The 23459-nt window shown below is 43.9% G+C and overlaps 1 protein-coding gene across 2 annotated transcripts in view; it reads right to left on the reverse strand.

Annotated features, from left to right (window-relative positions):
• The window catches only part of LOC135548584 (mediator of RNA polymerase II transcription subunit 13-like), a 119347-nt gene extending 96788 nt beyond the window's left edge, over positions 1-22559 (reverse strand). For both annotated transcript variants that reach the window (XM_064978336.1, XM_064978337.1), the window contains exons 1-2: positions 21977-22559; positions 11013-11247 (exon numbers count right to left, since the gene is read on the reverse strand). In XM_064978336.1, coding sequence (XP_064834408.1) covers positions 11013-11247; positions 21977-22042 — 301 coding nt within the window. In that variant the 5' untranslated portion in view covers positions 22043-22559. The remainder of the gene's footprint in view (positions 1-11012; positions 11248-21976) is intronic.
• Between the last annotated feature and the right edge of the window lie 900 nt (positions 22560-23459).

Consider the following 23459-nt stretch of genomic DNA (forward strand, 5'->3'; position numbering starts at 1 on the left):
ATCCCAGAGTCGCATTGAGGAGTTGAGGACTTGTGAGGCATCTGTTTTAGAGGTCGACCGATTATGATTTTTCAACGCCGATAACGATACTGATTATTGTAGGACCAAAAAAAGCCGATACCGATTAATCTGCCAATTTTTTAAAATTTATGTGTAATAATGACAATTACAACAATACTGAATGAACAATTATTTTAACTTAATATAATACATCAATAAAATCTATTTAGCCTCAAATAAATAATGAAACATGTTGAATTTGGTTTAAATAATGCAAAAACAAAGTGTTGGAGAAGAAAGTAAAGGTGCAATATGTGCCATGTAAAAAAAGCGTTTAAGTTCCTTGCTCAGAACATGAGAACATATGAAAGCTTTTGGTTCCTTTTAATGTGTGAAAGTTACATATTTAAAAAATATATTTTTGAATTTCAGTGGAATGTTGTCGAGCTAGAAAGGTTAGCTTTTTACGACTAGGGGGCAGTATTTTAATTTTTGGATAACAAAACGTTCCCGTTTTAAACAAGATATTTTGTCACGAAAAGATGCTCGACTATGTATATAATTGACAGCTTTGGATAGAAAACACTCTGACGTTTCCAAAACTGCAAAGATATTGTCTGTGAGTGCAACAGAACTGATGTTACAGGCGAAACCCAGATAGAAATCCAATCAGGAAGTGCCGCATGTTTTGAAACCGCCTCATGCCAATGACTCCTTATATGGCTGTGAATGATCTACGAATGAGCTTACGTTTTCTACATATTCCCCAAGGTGTCTACAGCATTGTGATGTCTTTTTATGCATTTCCATTGAAGAATAGCCGTAAGGGACCACATTTAGCAAGTGGTCACATGATGTCTCCCGCAGAAAATCTTGCGTAAAATACTGAGGTAGCCATTTTTCCAATCGCTTCTTATGAGAAACCAATTGTCTCAATGGATATATTATCGAATATATATGTTAAAAACACCTTGAGGATTGATTCTAAACAATGTTTGCCATGTTTCTGTCGATATTATGGAGCTAATTTGGAAAAACGTTTGCGTGATGAACAAATGGGAATTTTATTTCGCCTACAAAAATAATATTTTTGGAAAAAAGGAACATTTGCTATCTAACTGGGAGTCTCCTGGGTGAAAACATCCGAAGTTCTTCAAAGGTAAATGATTTAATTTAATTGCTTTTCTTATTTTCGTGAAAAAGTTGACATTAATATGGCCGAATCTGGAAACTATCATCTCGAAAACAAGACGTTTATTCTTTCAGTGAAATACGGAACCGTTCCGTATTTTATCTACCGGGTGGCATCAATTAGTCTAAATATTTGTTAAGGTTTTCTAGGTGTGAAGGAGAGTCGGACCAAAATGCGGCGTGTAGATTGCGATCCATGTTTAATGAACTGAAGAAACACAAATCAAAATACAAACACTACAAAAACAATGAACGTAACGAAAACCGAAACAGCCTAATACTGGTGCAAACTAATACACGACAGACAAAAGGACACTAAGGACATAAGGACAATCACCCACAAAACACTCAACGAATATGGCTGCCTAAATATGGTTCCCAATCAGAGACAACGATAAACACCTGCCTCTGATTGAGAACCACTTCAGACAGCCATAGACTTATCTAGTACACCCCACTAAGCTACAATCCCAATACAAAACAAAACACAATACAAACCACACCACATACAAAAACCCATGCCACAACCCTGGCCTGACCAAATAAATGAAGAAAAACACAAAATACTTAGACCAGGGTGTGACAGAACCCCCCCCCCCCCAAGGAGCGGACTCCCGGCCGCACACCAAAACCCATAGGGGAGGGTCCGGGTGGGCTTCTGTCCACGGTGGCGGCAGGACCCCACACCCTGGACCCCACTCTATCAGAGTCTTAGTCCCTCTTCCTCGTGTCCTTAGATAGTCCACCCTCGCCACCGACCATGGCCTAGTAGTCCTCACCCAGGACCCAACTGGACTGAGGGGCAGCTCGGGACTGAGGGGCAGCTCGGGACTGAGGGGTAGCTCGGGACTGAGGGGAAGCTCGGGACTGAGGGGAAGCTCGGGACTGAGGGGAAGCTCGGGACTGAGAGGAAGCTCAGCACTGAGAGGAAGCTCAGGCAGGTAGTTGGCTCTGGCAGATCCTGGCTGGCTGGCGGTTCTGGCAGAGTCTGGCTGACTGACGTATTTAGAAGAGTCTGGCTGACTGGCGGATCTGGAAGAGTCTGGCTGACTGGCAGAGTCTGGCTGACTGGCAGATCTGGAAGAGTCTGGCTGACTGGCGGATCCTGGCTGACTGACGGATCTGGAAGAGTCTGGCTGACTGGCGGATCTGGAAGAGTCTGGCTGACTGGCGGATCTGGAAGAGTCTGGCTGACTGGCAGATCTGGAAGAGTCTGGCTGACTGGCAGATCTGGAAGAGTCTGGCTGACTGTCAGACCTGGAAGAGTCTGGCTGACTGGCGGATCCTGGCTGACTGGCGGATCTGGAAGAGTCTGGCTGACTGGCAGATCTGGAAGAGTCTGGCTGACTGGTAGATCTGGAAGAGTCTGGCTGACTGGCGGATCCTGGCTGACTGGCGGATCTGGAAGAGTCTGGCTGACTGGCGGATCTGGAAGAGTCTGGCTGACTGGCAGATCTGGAAGAGTCTGGCTGACTGGCAGATCTGGAAGAGTCTGGCTGACTGGCGGATCCTGGCTGACTGGCGGATCTGGAAGAGTCTGGCTGACTGGCGGATCTGGAAGAGTCTGGCTGACTGGCAGATCTGGAAGAGTCTGGCTGACTGGCAGATCTGGAAGAGTCTGGCTGACTGGCAGATCTGGAAGAGTCTGGCTGACTGGCAGATCTGGAAGAGTCTGGCTGACTGGCGGATCCTGGCTGACTGGCGGATCTGGAAGTGTCTGGCTGACTGGCAGATCTGAAAGAGTCTGGCTGACTGGCAGATCTGGAAGAGTCTGGCTGACTGGCGGATCCTGGCTGACTGGCGGATCTGGAAGAGTCTGGCTGACTGGCGGATCCTGGCAGACTGACAGCTCTGGCTGCTCCATGCTAACTGGCAGCTCCATGCTGACTGGCGGCTCTGGCTGCTCCATGCTGACTGGCGGCTCTGGCTGCTCCATGCTGACTGATGGCTCTGGCTGCTCCATACTGACTGACGGCTCTGGCTGCTCCATGCAGACTGGCAGCTCTGGCGGCTTCTTGCAGACTGGCAGCTCTGGCGGCTTCTTGCAGACTGGCAGCTCTATGCAGACTGGCAGCTCCTTGCAGACTGGCAGCTCCTTGCAGACTGACAGCTCCTTGCAGACTGGCAGCTCTAGCTGCTCCATGCAGACTGGCAGCTCTGGCTGCTCCATGCAGACTGGCAGCACTGGCTGCTCCATGCAGACTGACAGCTCCTTTCAGACTGACAGCTCCAGCTGCTCCATGTATACTGGCAGCTCTGGCTGCTCCATGCAGACTGGCAGCTCTGGCCAGGCGGGAGACTCTGGCAGCGCTGTAGAGGAGGAAGGCTCTGGCAGCGCTGAACAGGCGGGAGACTCCGGCAGCGCTGTAGAGGAGGAAGGCTCTTGCAGCGCTAAACAGGCGGGAGACTCCAGCAGCGCAGGAGAGGAGGAAGGCTCTGGCTGCGCTGAACAGGCGGGAGACTCCGGCAGCGCAGAAGAGGAGAAAGGCTCTGGCAGCGCTGGAGGCGAGGCGCACTGTAGGCCTGATGCGTGGTGCTGGCACTGGTGGTACTGGGCCGAGGACACGCACAGGAAGCCTGGTGTGGGGAGCTGCCACCGGAGGGCTGGTGCGTGGAGGTGGTACTGGGTAGACCGGACCGTGCAGGCGCACTGGAGCTCATGAGCACCGAGCCTGCCCAACCTTACCTGGTTGAATACTCCCGGTCGCTCTGCCAGTGCGGCGAGGTGGAATAGCCCACACTGGGCTATGCAGGCAAACCGGGGACACCGTGCGCAAGGCTGGCGCCATGTAAGCCGGCCTAAGGAGACGCACTGGGGACCAGATGCGTAGAGCCGGCTTCATGGCATTTGGCTCGACGCTCACTCTAGCCCGGCCGATACGCGGAGCTGGAATATACCGCACCGGGCTATGCACCCGCACTGGGGACACCGTGCGCTCCACAGCATAACACGGTGCCTGCCCAGTCTCTCTAGCCCCCCGGTAACCACAGGAAGTTGGCGTAGGTCTCCTACCTAGCGTCGCCCTACTCCCTGTGAGCACCCCTCCCCAAGAAAGTTGACTCTCGGGCTTCCTATCGCGCCGCCGTGCTTGCTTCACCAACTCCATTCTTTTATACCCCTCTTCGCACTGCTCCAGCGAATCCCAGGCGGCCTCCGGCACTCCTCCTGGGTCGACCGCCCACCTGTCTATTTCCTCCCAAGTAGTATAGTCCAGACACTGCTGCCTCTCCTGCTGTTCCCTCTGTTGCTTCTCCCGCTGCTCCTGCCTGTTGACACGCCGCTTGGTCCTGTTGTGGTGGGTGATTCTGTTACGGTTTTCTAGGTGTGAAGGAGAGTCGGACCAAAATGCGGCGTGTAGATTACGATCCATGTTTAATGAACTGAAGAAACACGAATCAAAATACAAACACTGCAAAAACAGTGAACGTAACGAAAACCGAAACAGCCTAATACTGGTGCAAACTAATATACGACAGACAAAAGGACACTAAAGGACATAAGGACAATCACCCACGAAACACTCAACGAATATGGCTGCCTAAATATGGTTCCCAATCAGAGACAACGATAAACACCTGCCTCTGATTGAGAACCACTTCAGACAGCCATAGATTTATCTAGAACACCCCACTAAGCTACAATCCCAATACAAATCACACCACATACAAAAACCCATGCCACACCCTGGCCTGACCAAATAAATGAAGAAAAACACAAAATACTTAGACCAGGGCGTGACAATATCCCTATTACATTGCACAACCTTCAATATTATGTCATAATTACGTAAAATTCTGCCAAATTAGGCGGCCCAAACTGTTGCATATACACTGACTCTGCGTGCAATGAACGCAAGAGAAGTGACACAATTTCACCTGGTTAATATTGCCTGCTAACCTGGATTTATTTTAGCTAAAAATGCAGGTTTAAAAATATATACTTCTGTGTATTGATTTTAAGAAAGGCATTGATGTTCATGGTTAGGTACACATTGGAGCAACGATACGCACCTCGATTATATGCAACGCAGGACACGCTAGATAAACTAGTAATATCATCAAGCATGTGTATTTAACTAGTGATTATGATTGATTGATTGTTTTTTATAAGATAAGTTTAATGCTAGCTAGCAACTTACCTTGGCTTACTGCATTCGTGTAACAGGCAGGCTCCTCGCGGAGTGCAATGAGAGGCAGGTGGTTAGAGCGTTGGACTAGTTCACTGTAAGGTTGCAAGATTGAATCCCCCGAGCTGACAAGGTGAAAATCTGTCGTTCTGCCCCTGAACGAGGCAGTTAACCCACCGTTCCTAGGCCGTCATTGAAAATAAGAATGTTTTCTCAACTGACTTGCCAAGTTGAATAAAGATTCAACAAAGGTGTAAAAGATATTAATAATTAAATCGGCCAAATCGGTGTCCAAAAATACCATTCCAAATCGGCCATTCCGATTAATCGGTCGACCTCTAGTCTGTTTCTCAAACTAGACACTCTAATGTACTTGTCCTCTTGCTCAGTTGTGCGCCGTGGCCTCCCAGTCCTCTTTCTATTCTGGTTAGAGACAGTTTGAGCTGTTCTGCGAAGAGAGTAGTACACATTGCTGTACAATATCTTCAGTTTCTTGGCCATTTCTCGCATGGATTAGCCTTCATTTCTCAGAACAAAAATAGACTGACGAGTTTCAGAAGAAACTTCTTTGTTTCTGGCCATTTTGAGCCTGTAATCGAACCCACAAATGCTGATGCTGCAGATATTCAACTAGTCTAAAGAAGGCCAGTTTTATTGCTTATGTAATTAGTACAACAGTTTTGCAAAAGGGTTCGATTACATAATTGGAAAAGGTTTTTTTTAATGACCAATTAGCCTTTTAAAATGATAAACTTGGATTAGCTAACACAAAGTGCCATTGGAACACAGGAGTGATGGTTGTTGATAATGGGCCTCTGTACACCTATTGTCATGTTCTGACCTTTATTTCCTTTGTTTTTGTCATTATTTAGTATGGTCAGGGCGTGAGTTGGGGTGGGCAGTCTGTTTGTTTTTCTATGATTTGGGTTATGTCTATGTTTCGGCCTCGTATGGTTCTCAATCAGAGGCAGGTGTCATTAGTTGTCTCTGATTGAGAATCATACTTAGGTAGCCTGGGTTTCACTGTGTGTTTGTGGGTGATTGTTCCTGTCTCTGTGTTTGCACCAGATAGGGCTGTCTTGAGTCTTCACGTTTCTTGTTTTGTTAGTTTATTCGTGTATAGTGTCTTTTTAAATTAAACATGAATAACCACCACGCTGCGTTTTGGTCCGCCTCTCCTTCAAGTAAAGAAAACCGTTACACCTATGTAGATATTCCATTAAAAAAAAGTTGTTTCCAGGTACAAGTCATTTACAACATTAACAATGTCTACACTGTATTTGTGACCAATTTGATGTTATTTTAATGGACCAAAAATAAGGGTTTTCTTTCAAAAACAAGGACATTTCTAAGTGACCCCAAACTTTTGAACGGTAGTGTATGTGTGTGTGTGAGCGTGTGTAGGCATGTCAAGCCTATTTCAGTCTTTCACACTCAATTCAAAACACTTCACCGGTGAATATTGCCATTTTTCATAATCAGAAAAAGACAGTAAAAAGAACACGCAGTAAACTAGGTCCGCGGCATCGCGGCATATAAATGGTGTTTTAATCACACGTCCTTGAGCAACTGGCACAATCGAGATCTGCTCCTTGAGATATGTTTGGAGTCGGTAGGAAGGGACACCCAGTCAGTTTTAGAACTGAATGCATTCAACTGAAATGTGTCTTCCGCATTTAACTCAACCCCTCTGAATCAGAGACGTGCGTAGGGCTGCCTTAATCGACATCCACATTGGAACAAAAGAGGCTGACAGAAACAACAATATTTGCATTCAATATTTTTCTCTTTCCCACAGATCTGGGAGATGGATGGATTTTCACCGGACGCCTCATTCAATCTGAGGGGCAGCCATCTTCACAGGTGTCAGGGCAAGGAAGAGAAACAAAGACCTGACCTGCAGACACTGCTCCTCCAGTGTACTGAAATATGCCCTTTGGAGCTGCCCTGAGAGGTGCACATCAGAGCTGTTCTGAATAGTAAAGAATGGGCAGGCCTGGAAATGTCCAAAGTATTTGGCAGAGCCAACAAAAACTAACAAGAGCAGAGCTATGCCAGCAGATTGTTAGCGCCACACACATCCATACTAAAATAAAACCCTTCAGAGAGAAGCTAAATTAAGCACATCTCCTTCCCCTCAGTACAAACATCCAAAACAACATAGTTGTCCATCCGTTAAACAGCAGAGGGACCATTGAAAGACAAGTGTACTCCTCTTCCCTCCCTCCTCTCTAGAGAACTGACCCAACATGCAGTAATAAATGCATGCGTGTGCTGCTCAGTTGTGGCGCCCCAGGGAGCACAATGGAGATGACTGAGCTGAGATCCTTCTCTGCACGACAGACAACTCTCTTTCTTTCCCTTTAAACCTCCACACAGCAATCTCTTATTAGGCTGTTTTACATGAGTAAAATGTGTTGTAAGATCTATCTCTCTACAACATTGGATTGGCATCTTTTCTGTTTACAATATCCTTACATTAGCCTTGGATGTGGTGTGATCAAAGCCACATTCCTGCTTTGTGTGTGTACAGCTTTGTGTGTGTTCCGTAAATACCATATTACAGACAAACAAAAGGAGGATAGCGATTCAAACTATACAGGAGCTTCTCATCTAAACCACATTGTACACTTGATTATTGCAACGGTTCACAATTGTGTGGACATTTTAAATTTGGCTAACAGAACAACATGCTGTTTTCTGGTATTAAGGTAATAAAGGTACTTGCAGGGACATGGGGTGTCAGAGAGTCATTGTCTTTACACTGTACCATAAGATGTGTCTCACACACTACCTACAGGGATGGTTTGCGAAAGAGAGATTTAAATCTAGGTCTTTTTACAATGCAAAAAATGTGTGTCCTGGAACTAGTATACGTCATCAAACTAGTGTAGCGTAAAGAGGCCTGCAGTCCAACTGCAATATAGAGGGGCTGATAGTGTGTATGGTTTCATAATAGCCACAAGAGTAAACACTTGAAAAGTTTGAATCATACTGATACTAAACCAGAAGTTTTTGTTTTTTTAAACTTTTGTTTCCGAGCTTCATCTGCTTGAGAAACTTTTTCAATTTCATCAGAAAGACGGGGAACTGACTGGCTGGGAGCCATGATTGCAAAGTAGAGCCTGCAGCCTGTAGCCACCTGCAGCTGAGTGGAGGCTGGAGCAGAGGGAGAGAACAGGTAGGGAGGGCTGGTAATGCCCAGGGGAGAGAGAGGGACAAAGTGACAGAGAGAGGGAGTGACTGCCATAGGAGGCAGGCCCACTGGGGCCTGGCAGAGCAGGAGGGATGAAGGGTGAGATGGAGGGATGAAGGGTGAGATGGAGGGATGAAGGGTGAGATGGAGGGATGAAAGGTGAGATGGAGGGATGAAGGGTGAGATGGAGGGAGGGAAAAGAGGCACACGAGTAGCAGGCCCAAGAACCAGGGAGAAATTCACCACCAAACAATTACCCTCTCAGACAGACAGACCTCTGGTCCTAATTTCTATGCAAAAAAGGATCAGTCGTTCTTTGAGGGCGGGAAAACCCCTGCTGGCATTTATCTGTGGAGGATGCCCCTGGATAGGAGGGGGAGGGGGAGGAGGGTATTTGCATAAGGATAAAACCCTATGCAAGCAGTTTCATTTTGCAATCGCGTCCATTCGCTTGCTTGGAATAATGTTTTGTGCATGGCCACAGGAAGATTAGAATTGGTTTTCTCAAATGTCCTGATAAAGAACAGGCTGGCAGAGTACCTTGTCCCCCTCCAACATGGGGAAAATAGTGCAGGGCCTAGCTAACAGTCTGCCCCCCCCTCTCTCTCAAAGGGATTACTGGCCCACTGTTTTGTTTACACAGATATGGCACTTGCTCAAAATTAAAATACTTTCTCAGGCCGTTAATCTAATGAGCGCGGAAGGAGAAAATGAGCCGCCACCATTTCTGCTGCCGACATGAAAGAATATAACTGATTTTCATGTTTACCACCAACAATGCAATAAGGGGGGTTAAAAAAAATGACAAACAAAAAAGTGCTTAACATTTCCAGGGATTACCCCAATTTGACTTGGACGGTTTGACTGAGGAAAAGGGCAAACCCATCAGCCACTTGCACGGAGGAAAAAGGGCAAGGTGTTAAGCAGCTGATCATCGCCACTAAAACACACACGTTGTCACCATCTTCTGTGTTGCTTCACACTTTCACTGCCAGCACGCCAAGGAGAGGCTCCATCCCACAGCCATCCACACACACACACACACAGTCCATTTAATGCTCCAGCCCTGCAGGTTATTACCGGAGCCCACCAGGGCTGGATTGGCTGCCATCACGCCATTTAGCTTCCACTTCCAGCCCACTTCAAGCACAACCTGTCATAATGAAGGAGGGCCACGGGCGTGTGTGTGTCTGTGTGCAGGTGTGTGTCATGGCTCAGACGCAGGAGTTCAATCTCCCAGCCAAAGAGCATGAATAAAGATGGTCTCTGTCCATCAACCACTGTTGCTGTAGAAAGAAAGAAATGTGAGAGGATGGAGGGAGGAGGGAGGAAAAAGAGAGAGAGAGCACCAGGCCAGACCTCCATGATGCGTTAGGCTCGTTTCTGCATCGTTGCTCCTGCATAGAAAACATTTCACAGAAGTCATGAGAAGAGGGATTCACCCCCCCTCCTCTTTTCTATCCTCCTTTTTAAATGGGAAGATGCGATAAGCTTTCTGATATTGCCTCGGCGACAAAAGGGCAGGGCGCTGCTTTATCGTGTGCTGGAGGGCGGAAGGCGCTTAGATGCCATGATAAGGCTTACAGTGCGTGCACACACACACACACAGAAAAAAAATAACTACGGTGGTTGTAGCGAGTGTTTGCTCCAAACAGTGGGAGTTGACCTGCAGGTGAAGGCTGTTCTCTGCCAGACTGGCTGCTTGTCATTTAGGGGATGAGGGAGAAACTAAGGGAGCTATCTGGTTAACACTCTCACCTTCTAAGCTCTCACAGTGAATTGATCTCCCCAGAGTTCACAGCGTCAGTCAGCCTGACAATCAACCCCTGCCCTGAACCTTGTAATATTTGACATTATACAACCAGCACTTTAACTATCATCATTATCACCACTGGCTTAGGTATTGCTCTGAGGTCTGCAGCACTCAAGATGCTCCTTTTCATGATCTTTTATAATAATCACCCATTTAACCAGCTCTGTAACCTGCTGAATGCATAAAAAGGTTCATTGAAAGAAACATGAGTCCCTCATTTATCTCTTGTGAGCAGCAAAAGCAATCTGAAACATGGTCTGAGTGGGCCGTTGCTTGGACTGTATTCTTCAGTCTTATTTGTATTATTGTTTCATTCACCTGTCACTTCCCCCCTGCGACTCCCCCCATGGAATATTTTATCCTGCCCCCACCCCCCAATGGACATATATAATTGTTACAGTTGTAAACATATATTATTATTATTATTTGTATTATTGTTTCATTCACTTCTCTTTTTGACCTGCACTGTTGGAGCTCAAGAGCATAAGAATATCACTATATCCTGCAATTACATCTGTGACTAAGAAGAAGAAAAAAATACATCTAATTACATTGTTTTAAATTATAAACCAAAGCCGTCATACTGCTGTTTCGAGTTATTGGACCATGGCAGGTATTCTATCCAGGTTAGCGTGAGTGTGTGTCTGTGTGTGTACATGCGCCCACTCTCTCTGTCCTGTCTCACCTGTAAGTTCGTGATGGATCAGCTCTGCGAAGTTAGGGTCGTCCCCCCACCAGAACAGCCAGAGCTCTCTACGTCCAGGCCTCTGGCTCCGCCGCCACACGCTCAGTATGTCCGCCTTGAGGCAGCGGCTGAAGCTGCACAGGATGGGGTCCTCCTCGGTCACGGGGAAGAGGATGGGCGCAGAGGTGGGGCCCCGCCACACGTACCGCTTCCATTTGATCCCAGTCAGATCAGCCTGGGAGGGGGAGGGAGAGAGTCAGCCACTGCCACAGGAGCCAGGTAAACATTTTAACACTAGAAAGGCCATGGGGATCATTTTGAAATTGCCCCCTCCATATATTTAACACACGTACTGTATATTTTTAGAATTTCGAGATCACGAACAGAATGTGTTATAAGCAGTTTTAAGAGGAAATGTCATTATTTTCAGTGGTGTGCCAAAAAGTGACTTTTTTCAAATCCTCCTACATTGTTACATGCAGTTAAGGTGCTTCTATATAGTATCAGAAAGTGCAGATTCTGAGGTTTCCAAAATACTTAACATTGCCAAATATCAATATCAAAATTGAAGAGATGAGCTCTATTTCAAAATATCACTTTTTCCAAGAACAACCACTATTCAATGTGCTCCACCAGTGAACAATCGGCAACAGAGAGCTATGATCCCTTATTGATGTCACTTGTTAAATACACTTCAATCAGTGTAGATTGAGACAATTGAAACATGGATTTGTGCCATTCAGAGATTGAATGGGCAAGACAAAAGATTTAAGTGCCTTTGAATGGGGTATGGTAGTAGGTGCCAGGCACACCGGCTTGTGTCAAGAACTGCAACACTGCTGACTTCTTCAAGCTCAACAGTTTCCTTGTCTATCAAGAATGGTCCATTGAGGCTGTTCTAAGGGCAAAAGAGGGGGATGTAATGCAATATTAGGAAGGTGTTCCTAATGTTGGGTATACTCAGTGTATTTATTAGACTGTGAGAATGTTATTGGCCTGAAGGCAGGTCCAAAGAGGCCCAGACTTCTGGTGTTACAGTAAACGTTAAACAAGCAGAAGCATTCATTCTCCTTTATGGAGCCTCCGCCTCTTCAGGAGGAACACTTACGACAAGGAGACACACAGGCAGGCAGCCACAGAATTAGAAAAACAAAGAGAGATAGAGGAAAGGGAGATGGGAAAACAGAGAGAGAGTGAGGAGAAAGAGACAGAGATAGAGGCAGAGGGAGGAGAGAGATCGAGGAAGAAGATAACAATATGGAGGGAGAAGAGAGAGGTGAGATAGCGGAAGGCGAGAGATAAAGGAAGATGTAGTGTTGGATTGAGATGATAGATAGATAGATAGATAGATAGATAGATAGATAGATAGATAGATAGATAGATAGATAGATAGATAGATAGATAGATAGATAGATAGATAGATAGATAGATCGATAGATCGATAGATAGATAGATAGATAGATAGATAGATAGATAGATAGATAGATAGATAGATAGATAGATCGATCGATCGATAGATAGATAGATGTAAGAAGAAGAAAGGCTTCAATATAAACAGAAAGAATTGTGGCTAAAAAGAGAAGCAGCAAAAAAAGCCTTGGCTTGTTTTTGTTCCAATTGTGTGCACTTTAGCTTCAGGTGCTTTCAATCTCAACATGAACAACATGAACAACATGAACAACATGTTCAATGCTCTCAGAACAAAACCTTCCTAATGCTTGTAAATGGGCTCTGACCACCTTAATCCTTTTTAATGATGAGTGCTTTGGGGAGTGTGCTCTATATAAGCCAACATTGTCCGGCTTTTATAGAGAGAGGGAACACAACTCAGAGAAATTCATTGGTTGTAAATCACTAGCAGCAGCACAGAGTACTACAGGGTTATGAAGTGTTTAACCAGGAACATTACGCTCCACTGCTACAGCTGCCTGCCTACCATTGGCGGGTGGCTGAGGCTCACCAGAAAGCAGCCCCTACGTACAGCATTGAACACCATAGTACCCTCCAAACTCGTCTTTAAGCTCGAGATCCTAGGTCTCGACCCCACCCTCTGAAACTGGGTCCTGGACTTTCTGACGGGGCCGCCCCAAGGTGGTGAAGGTAGGAAACAACATCACCACCCAGCTGATCCTCAACACTGGGGCCCCACAAGGGTGCGTTCTCAGCCCTACCCTGTACTCCCTGTTCACCCATGACTGAGTGGCCATGCACGCCTCCAACTCAATCATCAAGTTTGCAGACGACACTACAATGGTAGGCTTTATTACCAACAACGATGAGACGGCTTACAGGGAGGAGGTGAGGGCCCCCGGAGTGTGGTGTCAGGAAAATAACCTCTCACTCAATGTCAACAAAACAAAGGAGATAATCGTGGACTTAAGGAAACAGCAGAGGGAGCACCTCCCCCATCCACATCAACGGGACAGTAGTGGAAAGGTGGAACATTTTAAGTTTCTCGGGATACACATCACGGACAAACATACAGCGTAGTGAGGAAGGCGCAACATCACCTCTTAAACCTCAGGAGGCTGAAAAAATGTGTCTTGTCACCTAAAACACTCACAAACTTTTACAGATGCACAATCGAGAGCGTCCTGTCGGGCTGTATCACCGCATGGTACGGTAACTGTTCCGTCCACAGCCGCAAGGGTAGTGCGGTCTGCACAACGTACAGGGCAAAATACCTGCGCTCTAGGACACCTACAGCACCCGATGTCACAGGAAGGCCAAAAAGATCATCAAGGACAACAACCACCTGATCCACTGCCTGTTCACCCCGCTATCATCCAGAATGCAAGGTCAGTACAGGTTAGAGGTCGACCGATTATGATTTTTCAACGCCGATACCGATACTGATTATTGGAGGACCAAAAAAGCCGATACCGATTAATCGGCCAATTTTTATTTATTTATTTGTAATAATGACAATTACAATAATACTGAACAAACACTTATTTTAACTTAATATAATACATCAATCAAATCAATTTAGCCTCAAGTAAATAACGAAACGTTCAATTTGGTTTAAATAATGCAAAAACAGGCCTCCCGGGTGGCGCAATGGTTAAGGGCGCTGTACTGCAGCGCCAGCTGTGCGCCCAGGCTCTGTCATAACCGGCCGCGACCGGGATGTCCGTGGGGCGACGCACAATTGGCCTAGCGTCGTCCGGGTTAGGGAGGGCTTGGCCGGTAGGGATATCCTTGTCTCATCGCACACCAGCGACTCCTGTGGCGGGCCGGGCGCCGTGCACACTAACCAAGGTTGCCAGGTGCACGCCGTTTCCTCCGACACATTGGTGCGGCTGGCTTCCGGGTTGGATGCGCGCTGTGTTAAGAAGCAGTGCGGCTTGGTTGGGTTGTGTATCGGAGGACGCATGACTTTCAACCTTCGTCTCCCCCAAGCCTGGTTCCTTTTAACATGAGTCTTCAATATTCCCAGGTAAGAAGTTTTAGGTTGTAGTTATTATAGTAATTATAGGACTATTTCTCTCTATACCATTTGTATTTCATTAACCTTTGACTATTGGATGTTCTTAGTATTGTTCTTTAGTATTGCCTGTGTAACAGTATAGCTTCTGTCCCTCTCCTTGCTCCTCCCTGGGCTCGAACCAGCAACACAACGACAACAGCCACCATGGAAAAAGCGTTACCCATGCAGAGCAAGGGGAACAACTACTAGATGGCTCAGAGCGAGTGACATTTGAAACGCTATTAGCGCGCGCTAACTAGCTAGCCATTTCACTTCGGTTACACCAGCCTCATCTCAGGAGTTGATAGGCTTGAAGTCATAAACATCGCAATGCTTGACGCACAACGAAGAGTTGCTGGCAAAACGCACGAAAGTGCTGTTTGAATGAATGTTTACGCGCCTACTGCCTACCACCGCTCAGTCAGATACTTAGATATGTGTATGCTTGTATGCTCAGTCAGATAATGTTCAATGCAGGACACGCTAGATAATATCTAGTAATATCATCAACCATATGTAGTTAACTAGTGATTATGATTGATTGTTTTTTATAATATAAGTTTAATGCTAGCTAGCAACTTACCTTGGCTTACTGTATTCGCGTAACAGGCAGTCTCCTTGTGGTGTGCAACGAGAGAGAGGCAGGTCATTATTGCGATGGACTAAATTAACTGTAATGTTTAAAAGATTGGATCCCCCGAGCTGACAAGTTGAAAATATGTCGTTCTGCCCCTGAACGAGGCAGTTAACCCACCGTTCCTAGGCCGTCATTAAAAATAAGAATGTGTTCTTAACCTGTTACATCTATGGGGGCGCTATTTCATTATTGGATCAAAAAAACGTGCCCGTTTTAAGCGCAATATTTTGTCACAAAAAAGATGCTCGACTATGCATATAATTGACAGCTTTGGAAAGAGGACACTCTGATGTTTCCAAAACTGCAAAGACATTGTCTGTGAGTGCCCCAGAACTGATGCTACAGGCGAAACCAAGATGAAACTTCAACCAGGAAATGAGCAGGATTTTTGAGGCTCTGTTTTTCATTGTCTCCTTATATGGCTGTGAATGCGCAAGGAATGAGCCTGCCCGATCTATCGTTTCCCCAAGGTGTCTGCAGCATTGTGACGTATTTGTAGGCATATCATTGGAAGATTGACCATAAGAGACTACATTTGCCAGGTGTCCGCACGGTGTCCTCCGTCGAAATTGGTGCGTCATCTTCAACTGCACGTCTTTTTCCAAGCGATGCACCGGAGAAAGTAGACTACCACGAACGATATATCAATGAAGAGATATGTGAAAAACACATTGAGGATTGATTCTAAACAGCGTTTGCCGTGTTTCAGTTGATATTATGGAAATTTGGTAAACAGTTCGCCATTTTGATGACTGAATTTTCGGGGGTTTTTGGTACCCAAACGTGATGTACAAAACGGAGCGATTTCTCCTACACAAAGAATCTTTCAGGAAAAACTGAACATTTGCTATGTAACTGAGAGTCTCCTCATTGAAAACATCCAAAGTTCTTCAAAGGTAAATGATTTTATTTGAATCCTTTTCTGGTTTTTGTGCAAATGTTGCTACGCTAAATGCTACGCTAGCTATCAATACTCTTACACAAATGCTTGTTTTGCTATGGTTCAAAAGCATATTTTGAAAATCTGAGATGACAGTGTTGTTAAGAAAAGGCTAAGCTTGAGAGCTAGCACATTCATTTCATTTCATTTGCGATTTTCATAAATAGTTAACGTGGCGTTATGCTAATGAGCTTGAGGCTATAACTGGATACAGGTTTTTTTCATAGCCAAACGTGAACAAAACGGAGCGATTTGTCCTACACAAATAATATTTTTTTGAAAAACTGAACATTTGCTATCTAACTGAGAGTCTCCTCATTGAAAACATCTGAAGTTCTTCAAAGGTAAATGATTTTATTTGAATAATTTTCTTGTTTTTGTGAAAATGTTGCTGGCTGAATTCTAGGCTTATAGCTATGCTAGCTATCAATACTCTTACACAAATGCTTGTTTAGCTATGGTTGAAAAGCATATTTTGAAAATCTGAGATGACAGTGTTGTTAACAAAAGTCTAAGCTTGAGAGCAAATATATTTATTTCATTTCATTTGCGATTTTCATGAATGGTTAACGTTGCGTTATGCTAATGAGCTTGAGGCTATAAATAGGATCCCGGGTCCGGGATTGCTCGACGCAAGAAGTTAACTGACATGCCTAGTTAAATAAATGTATAAAAAATATATATTAAAAAAATTGGCAAATCGCCGCCCAAAATTTTACCCATTTCCGATTGTCGGCCCTAATTAATTGGCCATTCCGATTAAACGGTCGACCTCTAATACAGGTGCATCAAAGCTGGGACCAAGAGACTGAAAAACAGCTTCTATCTCAAGGCCATCAGACTGTTAAACAGCCATCACTAGCATAGAGGCTGCTGCCAACATACAGACTCAAACCTCTGGCCACTTTAATAAATTGACTTAATAATGGTATCACTAGTCACTTTAAATAACGGCACTTTAATAATGTTTACATATCCTACAATACTAATCTGATATGTATATACTCTATTCTATACCATCTACTCCATCTTGCCTATGCCGTTCGGCCATCACTCATCCATATATTTATATGTACATATTCTTATTCATCCCTTTACATTTGTGTGTATAAGGTAGTCGTTGTGAATTTGTTAGATTACTTGTTAGATATTACTGCCCTGTCGGAGTTTTACTATACTCGCATTAACATCTGCTAACCATGTGTATGTGACCAATAAAATGTTATTTTATTTGCCGTACAACCAGGCAGCGCTTCCTGTGTCCATGTCCTACACTGAGGCCATACACTGTCTCTCACACACACCACCCACCTCTGAATACATCATGCCTTCCAGTGTTTTAGGCTTACACTCAGTGCCCATGTCCTACACTGAGGCCATACACTGTCTCTCACACACACCACCCACCTCCGAATACATCATGCCTTCCAGTGTTTTAGGCTTACACTCAGTGCCCATGTCATACACTGAAACACTGCAAAGACCAACACTACCATCACAAACTATGTTGCAATGTTGCCTTACAGTCCTTCTCTTGATGGAGCGCCTATCTATCCTTGCAGCATGGCAGACAACTGATTTGCGTGAACTGGGCCTAGTACAGATTCTTGAGGCGGGCCATTTTCTGCTGCCAGGTGATATATACAAGTTGACAAACTGTCACTTTGACTTTGTTAGAAATAGACCATTACAATTAAATTGGCGGGTAAATTTAAATCAATTTAAACACTACGAACGTGAGCGAATGATTAAGCCTAGCCGGGTATAAACTGGGAGATAAAGCCTAGCCAGGTATAAACTGGGAGATAAAGCCTAGCCAGGTATAAACTGGGAGATTAAGCCTAGCCGGGTATAAACTGGGAGATTAGTGGTGGGGGTTGGTATTGTCAAAACAGAGCGCTCTGTGGTGTCAACTGGACCCAAGCTGGATCACAACAACAAGTTAGTTATCCATTATAACATGGCAGCCAGGAAGGCTATACGCTGGCCACAATGGCCAGTCAGAATGCTACAGATATCAAAACGCTACAATAATCTGACTAGACTATGATGAGCAACTGTAACTACAAAAATATAGATTTTATACCAAATATTGAAAGCTCATAGGCTGTTGAGTTTAGTGACACAATCTATCACACTACTCTTTCCCACATGTCCCTACATGTTTTTCATTGCTAGGATTTATTGTGATTGGCAGGCACACCAACTCCCAGCTTCTTCACTCATTACCAATTCATCAAGCAACATCATAGGAAATGTCTCACATCAGGAATTTTGCTCAAGGGCATTCAAACGCTGTTCCAGTCGAGACACCATTCACAAGCCCATTTTCATTTATCATATAGGCCTATAGCCTACCGGTTCATCAAGTATGCGCTACTGTACTACTAGCTTATTCCTTTCACCAGTATACTACTACTGTTGCTGCAGTTTCTGTTTCAGAAACTTCATCCACCAAACCCTCTCTCTCTCATGGTGGCAGACATAGTGGTGTGAGGAACTACCTGACACCTGCGTCTTGCAGAGAAACATCTGTGCTGCAAGGAAAGAAAAGGGAGGGGGAAAACTGTGTGAAACCAGATCGTCTGCAATTTTAGAAACTGACTGTTTCTGAAATGGGTGGCGCTTGGACTGTAAACCTGCATATATGCCCATCTTACTTATTCTTCTTCAGAAATGCATTTTCGTCGCACAATCCGTTCTTTTGATGACAGCTCTGAATTGTTTTCATGTTTTTTTCTGTCAATGTTAGACTTTTCAAAGCCGCGGAATGACCGCTCTCTCTGTCAAAGATCAAGTCCAAGCTTTCAATCCATAAACTAGGCTATTCTCTGCTAACAGTATCTGGCAATCTTCCAGAGGCAGATTGCGCCAGCAAAAGTCTGTGTGCCTTCTGCGGTCAATCAATCTATCTAGCTTTTTAAAATCTACATCTGAGTTACAGTCTGAATGTATCAGAGAAACCTGTGTGCTTCCTTCAAACTGACATAACTAGCTGTTAGTATAATGCTCAGGTATGTAGGCAACTGTGTATGCAAAATGTCCTCCCACCAAAAGTGCGAGAACCGGGGTCGAGTTCAGGTTCCTTTTTAAGATGCCGAGGCCTTCAGGCCAAACTCCCATAGCGGCTATAAGGGAATCTGAGGGCAAAGCCATTTGACGGACTCAGAAAGTTGATGTAAAAATCTGTCTGGGATTTGCGGGTTACGACCCCTCCTTTCGTCAGATGCTCAGCTTCGCTCACCTTCCCTCTCACAGCTTAGAGCTCCAGGTCCCATTGTGGAACACACTAAGTGCCAACAGCTGCCTTCCCTTCCCTTGCTTTCCCTTCCTGCCATTCTCCCTTCCATGTGCAATAGATCAAATGAGCAAAAAGGTGAAATGAGTTTGCACTCAAAAAGATACTGCATAAAGCTTACTTCATTATTCGATTTTCAATAGTTCAAATGAAGAAGATGTTGGACTTACATGCACTTTAAGCACTAAAGATTTTGACATGCAAACCTTTGCACTACCCTGCCAACTTTTTGTAAATATTCTATATATATTAGTGATGGGGGAAGAAATCGATAGTTACGTATCACAATTTTATTTTTGGACAATATTATATCAATATTTGACTCCAAAATACTCCGGTATTTTTCATCATAAAGCTTGTTCTCCATCAGCTTTGTAAATAGTGAGCCAGCATGTTTTCAGAACTTTTGTATATATTTCCCTGCCTGATCAAAACGTGTTTCTCATGCTCTCTCGTCTCTCTGCAGCAGACATAAAGTGAGGAAGGTGTTTGGAGCATCAAATCACAATATATTTAGAATCATGAGACTCACAATACATATCCTAGCAAGTACACATCTGTTGCTTTTTTCTGTTGTTGTGTTTTACATTTTAATGTGATCTTGTCTGTATGTACTTTGACTGCTGCTAAATTTATGTCCTCGAGGACATTAAAGTTTTCTGAATTGTCTGAATCAGAGACAAGCAACAGGTGAAGTTGCTCAAACCATTCCCGAGCAGACAGATAGACACCCCAACACCACTACTAGCATCTCTCTCTGACACGGTCTCACCCTCCCACTGCAAAACATGAAACTAGTCCGTTTGCATCTTGGAAAACTCTAGAGAAATGCAAATCCACTCGGTCTACTCTCTCCTCTCGTCCAGCCTTTTCATCAGCACGGCATTTGTCACTGCCGCAGTGTTTGTTAACTTATCCTGACAAGAGACATAGTCTAGCAGGGCCATTGTGACGTGACTATTGATTTATGAAAATGATGTGTTATAACACATACTAATTAATCTACAAACAAACTTCAACACCCAGAAATGTGCAACCAAAAGCTGCTCAACTTAAAAAGAACAAAGGAGAATAATTAATTTTGAATAAACATTGCAATGAGACTCCTGAGAACTAGTGCCAAGCTGTCTTCACTGCATTCTTCCAGCCTAAAACCACAATGCCTGTTCAGAGTGTGAGTCATACAGGACCGTGAACAGCAACACCGGTGTCATGCTCATCTCAGTCTGCAGTAAAATGTCTCCCTACTATTGCAATACAGCAACCAGTCATTCACTACTAGCCTGTCCTGTTCATTCAGCTTTACTGGCAAATGCTTTGGAAAAGGACGATTCCAGTCCATCAATACTTATCTATTGAACCTTCATGAAGGGGAATTGTTCACATCTGTCATACAGTACATACTGTACAGAAAGAATGCAATGCATTGCTGGAAACATATAGTTGGTGCACTACTGAGAAGTTCTTAGATTGGTCTAGCTAGTAGTAGGAGTGCGAGGGAAAAGAGGGAACATCTGAGCTTTTTCCTTGAGTCTATTATGTACTTTTGGTTGTGTGTTTATGATAGCTATATAATTCAATTGTTTTACGACTGACTAGCAACAGTATCAATCAGCACTATGAGAACTAAGACATACAAATAAATACACAGATATAAAACAAAACAGTGAATGGCATTAATTTGTCATGAAAAATGTTTTCAACTTGAAAACTTGCCAGACGAGAAGTAAGTACTACATTCTAAAGAGATGCACTAACAATATCTAAGAGTACATTGTTGTTTCTTAATATTTCAGCTCTTTAAGTTGAGCACGAGCCAAGAATGTAAACAACAAATGATTGGAAAGCAAACTTGACAACTTTAAAGGAAAAGTATAAGCCCGCAAATATGCTACAATTTATCAGTAGCTAAACTCTTCATTGGCTACTTAAAAGAAACAATGTAGCAATCAATGTGTATCTTCACAACTGCACTGGCCCACTGACAACAACAACACGATAGAACATGGAAGTTGAAATTAGAAGCCAACGTTCACGAGCCTTTACTTTCCATGTTCGAATGCCAAATGTTTCTGCCGTTTAGCTAATTTGCTATTTGTGCAAATGAACAACATTGTAAGGTAGTTAGCAGGCTAGCCAACTGCTTGGGTTTATTTTAAGGTCACATAAATAAGCTACACAACGCATGCGATAAAAAGCATAACGATACAGAACGTTAATTTAACCAAGTAAACAACTAGACAAAAATGTAATCATGCATGGTATTCAACGTTCCGTTAGATAGCTAGTTAGCTAGGATGTTTATCATCACTACACGTTACATTAGTTGCACTTTTTTTTGCCTAAAACTCTCAGGGGTGGAATGCATTGAATATGATTAAACTGAAAATGTGTGATGGCAAACAGCATGCATGCAGCTGCAAGTGACAGATATCACTATTATTCTTTAATCTTGCACAACTTCAAAGTATGCAAATAAACATTGCCTTAGTGAATGATGTTTGAATTGCAGTGCTCGACAGGCCCTGCCTGCTTTTCCATTGCTGTGGCTACTAACGTTAGCTCGCTCTCTTCAGCTAGTTAAAAATGGCTGCTTTTCCTTTAGTTTTAAATCTCTTACCAGACAGAATAGATTGGAGTGGCAATCCTCCAAGCTGGCCCCGTTTGGTACAAAACAAGAACTCATCCTTTCACAGCGAGATCGAACATTCCATCATTTCAGTTCCCGGGAAAATAAAGACAGATTTTCAAATGTATTTTGCAAGATGTATAATAAGGTAATAAACGATAATTATTTTTAAAACAATTGGCTGGAGAATGTTATTCAACAACCTTTCGAATGCTATTGTCCGCCCTAAAATAAAAGCAGTCAAAATATCGCCTTCACAGCCTCTCTATCGACCTCTCGAATACAAATTAAATAAAACATTTAAATAGAGCGAAAATGCTCTTAAAACAAAAAGAAAAGGAGAGCAAAGAAGCAACTATCCCCCTCCCCCTTAGCTTAAAACGGTTTTAGCTAAAAACGTTACTCTACTCCTCCATCACCATCAAAATCAATCTAAAAACGAATAACATCCTTAAAATCCAATCGGAAATTGGCATATGCCTATCTCTACGGCAATTTTAACCATTATTTCGGTCTCTGATCCTTCTGGTTCCATTTGAATTCATGGATTCCTTTCTTTAATGGCGGCCACAGGGAGAACTCTGCCTCCAAAAGCCTATTGGCTCATTGTGGTCATGAGGGCTGTAATAACACTGTAACAGATGGGTATTGCCGCTAGGCGAGAGCAAGAGGCGCTACTGAGCAACCAGATTCTGTTACTAATGATCAAACCTTTAAATTGACCGACTTTCACAGTGCACCACCTAGTGCATACACAAAGAAATGTATCCATTCCTTGCATCAACATTTACATCATACGGTGTGTGGCCTTGCAATCACAGCAAAGCCCTAAAAACTTTCACCTAATCGAATGTGTCAGTGTAGGCGGGGATACAATGTAACACTATTATAACACCATTGTCATGCTGTAGTAACATAAAGCACGCGCGACGCTAATACAATTCACGAGTTGCCCAGGCCACAAGTGCCAAGAACTGTGACAAAGTATTGTTGCGCCACTCTGAGAACAAATTATATTAACAAATGTGCTGTCAAGGGTTCAAGATTATTGAATACATTCGGTCATGATTAAGTAGCTGTTTGACTCAATAATTTAAACCCAAAAGGTGACTGCACTTGTTATTTTAGAAAAAAATGTTTATACAATTGATACTGAGCTTTTCTCTTATATTTGTATGAAAATGTGTTTGGTTAATACTTTTCAGATGATTGATTGTGATTAATGCATGGAATTCTGAGAAGCCAAATCTATGCAAAGTATTTAGCCCAGTTTACACCTGCTGTGACATATATTGCATTATTTTATGGCAGGTTATGTCACCTACACATCCCTGCCCCCCCTGCCAATACGTTTTCTTTCATTTGAAATGTTGTTTCTTAAGTCCTTTTTTTCACCTTTATTTAACCAGGTAGGCCAGATGAGAACAGGTTCTCATTTACAACTGCAACCTGGCCAAGATAAAGCAAAGCAGTG

This window comes from Oncorhynchus masou, chromosome 11 (genome assembly GCF_036934945.1).
Source record: "Oncorhynchus masou masou isolate Uvic2021 chromosome 11, UVic_Omas_1.1, whole genome shotgun sequence".
Classification (NCBI taxonomy): Eukaryota; Metazoa; Chordata; class Actinopteri; order Salmoniformes; family Salmonidae; genus Oncorhynchus; species Oncorhynchus masou.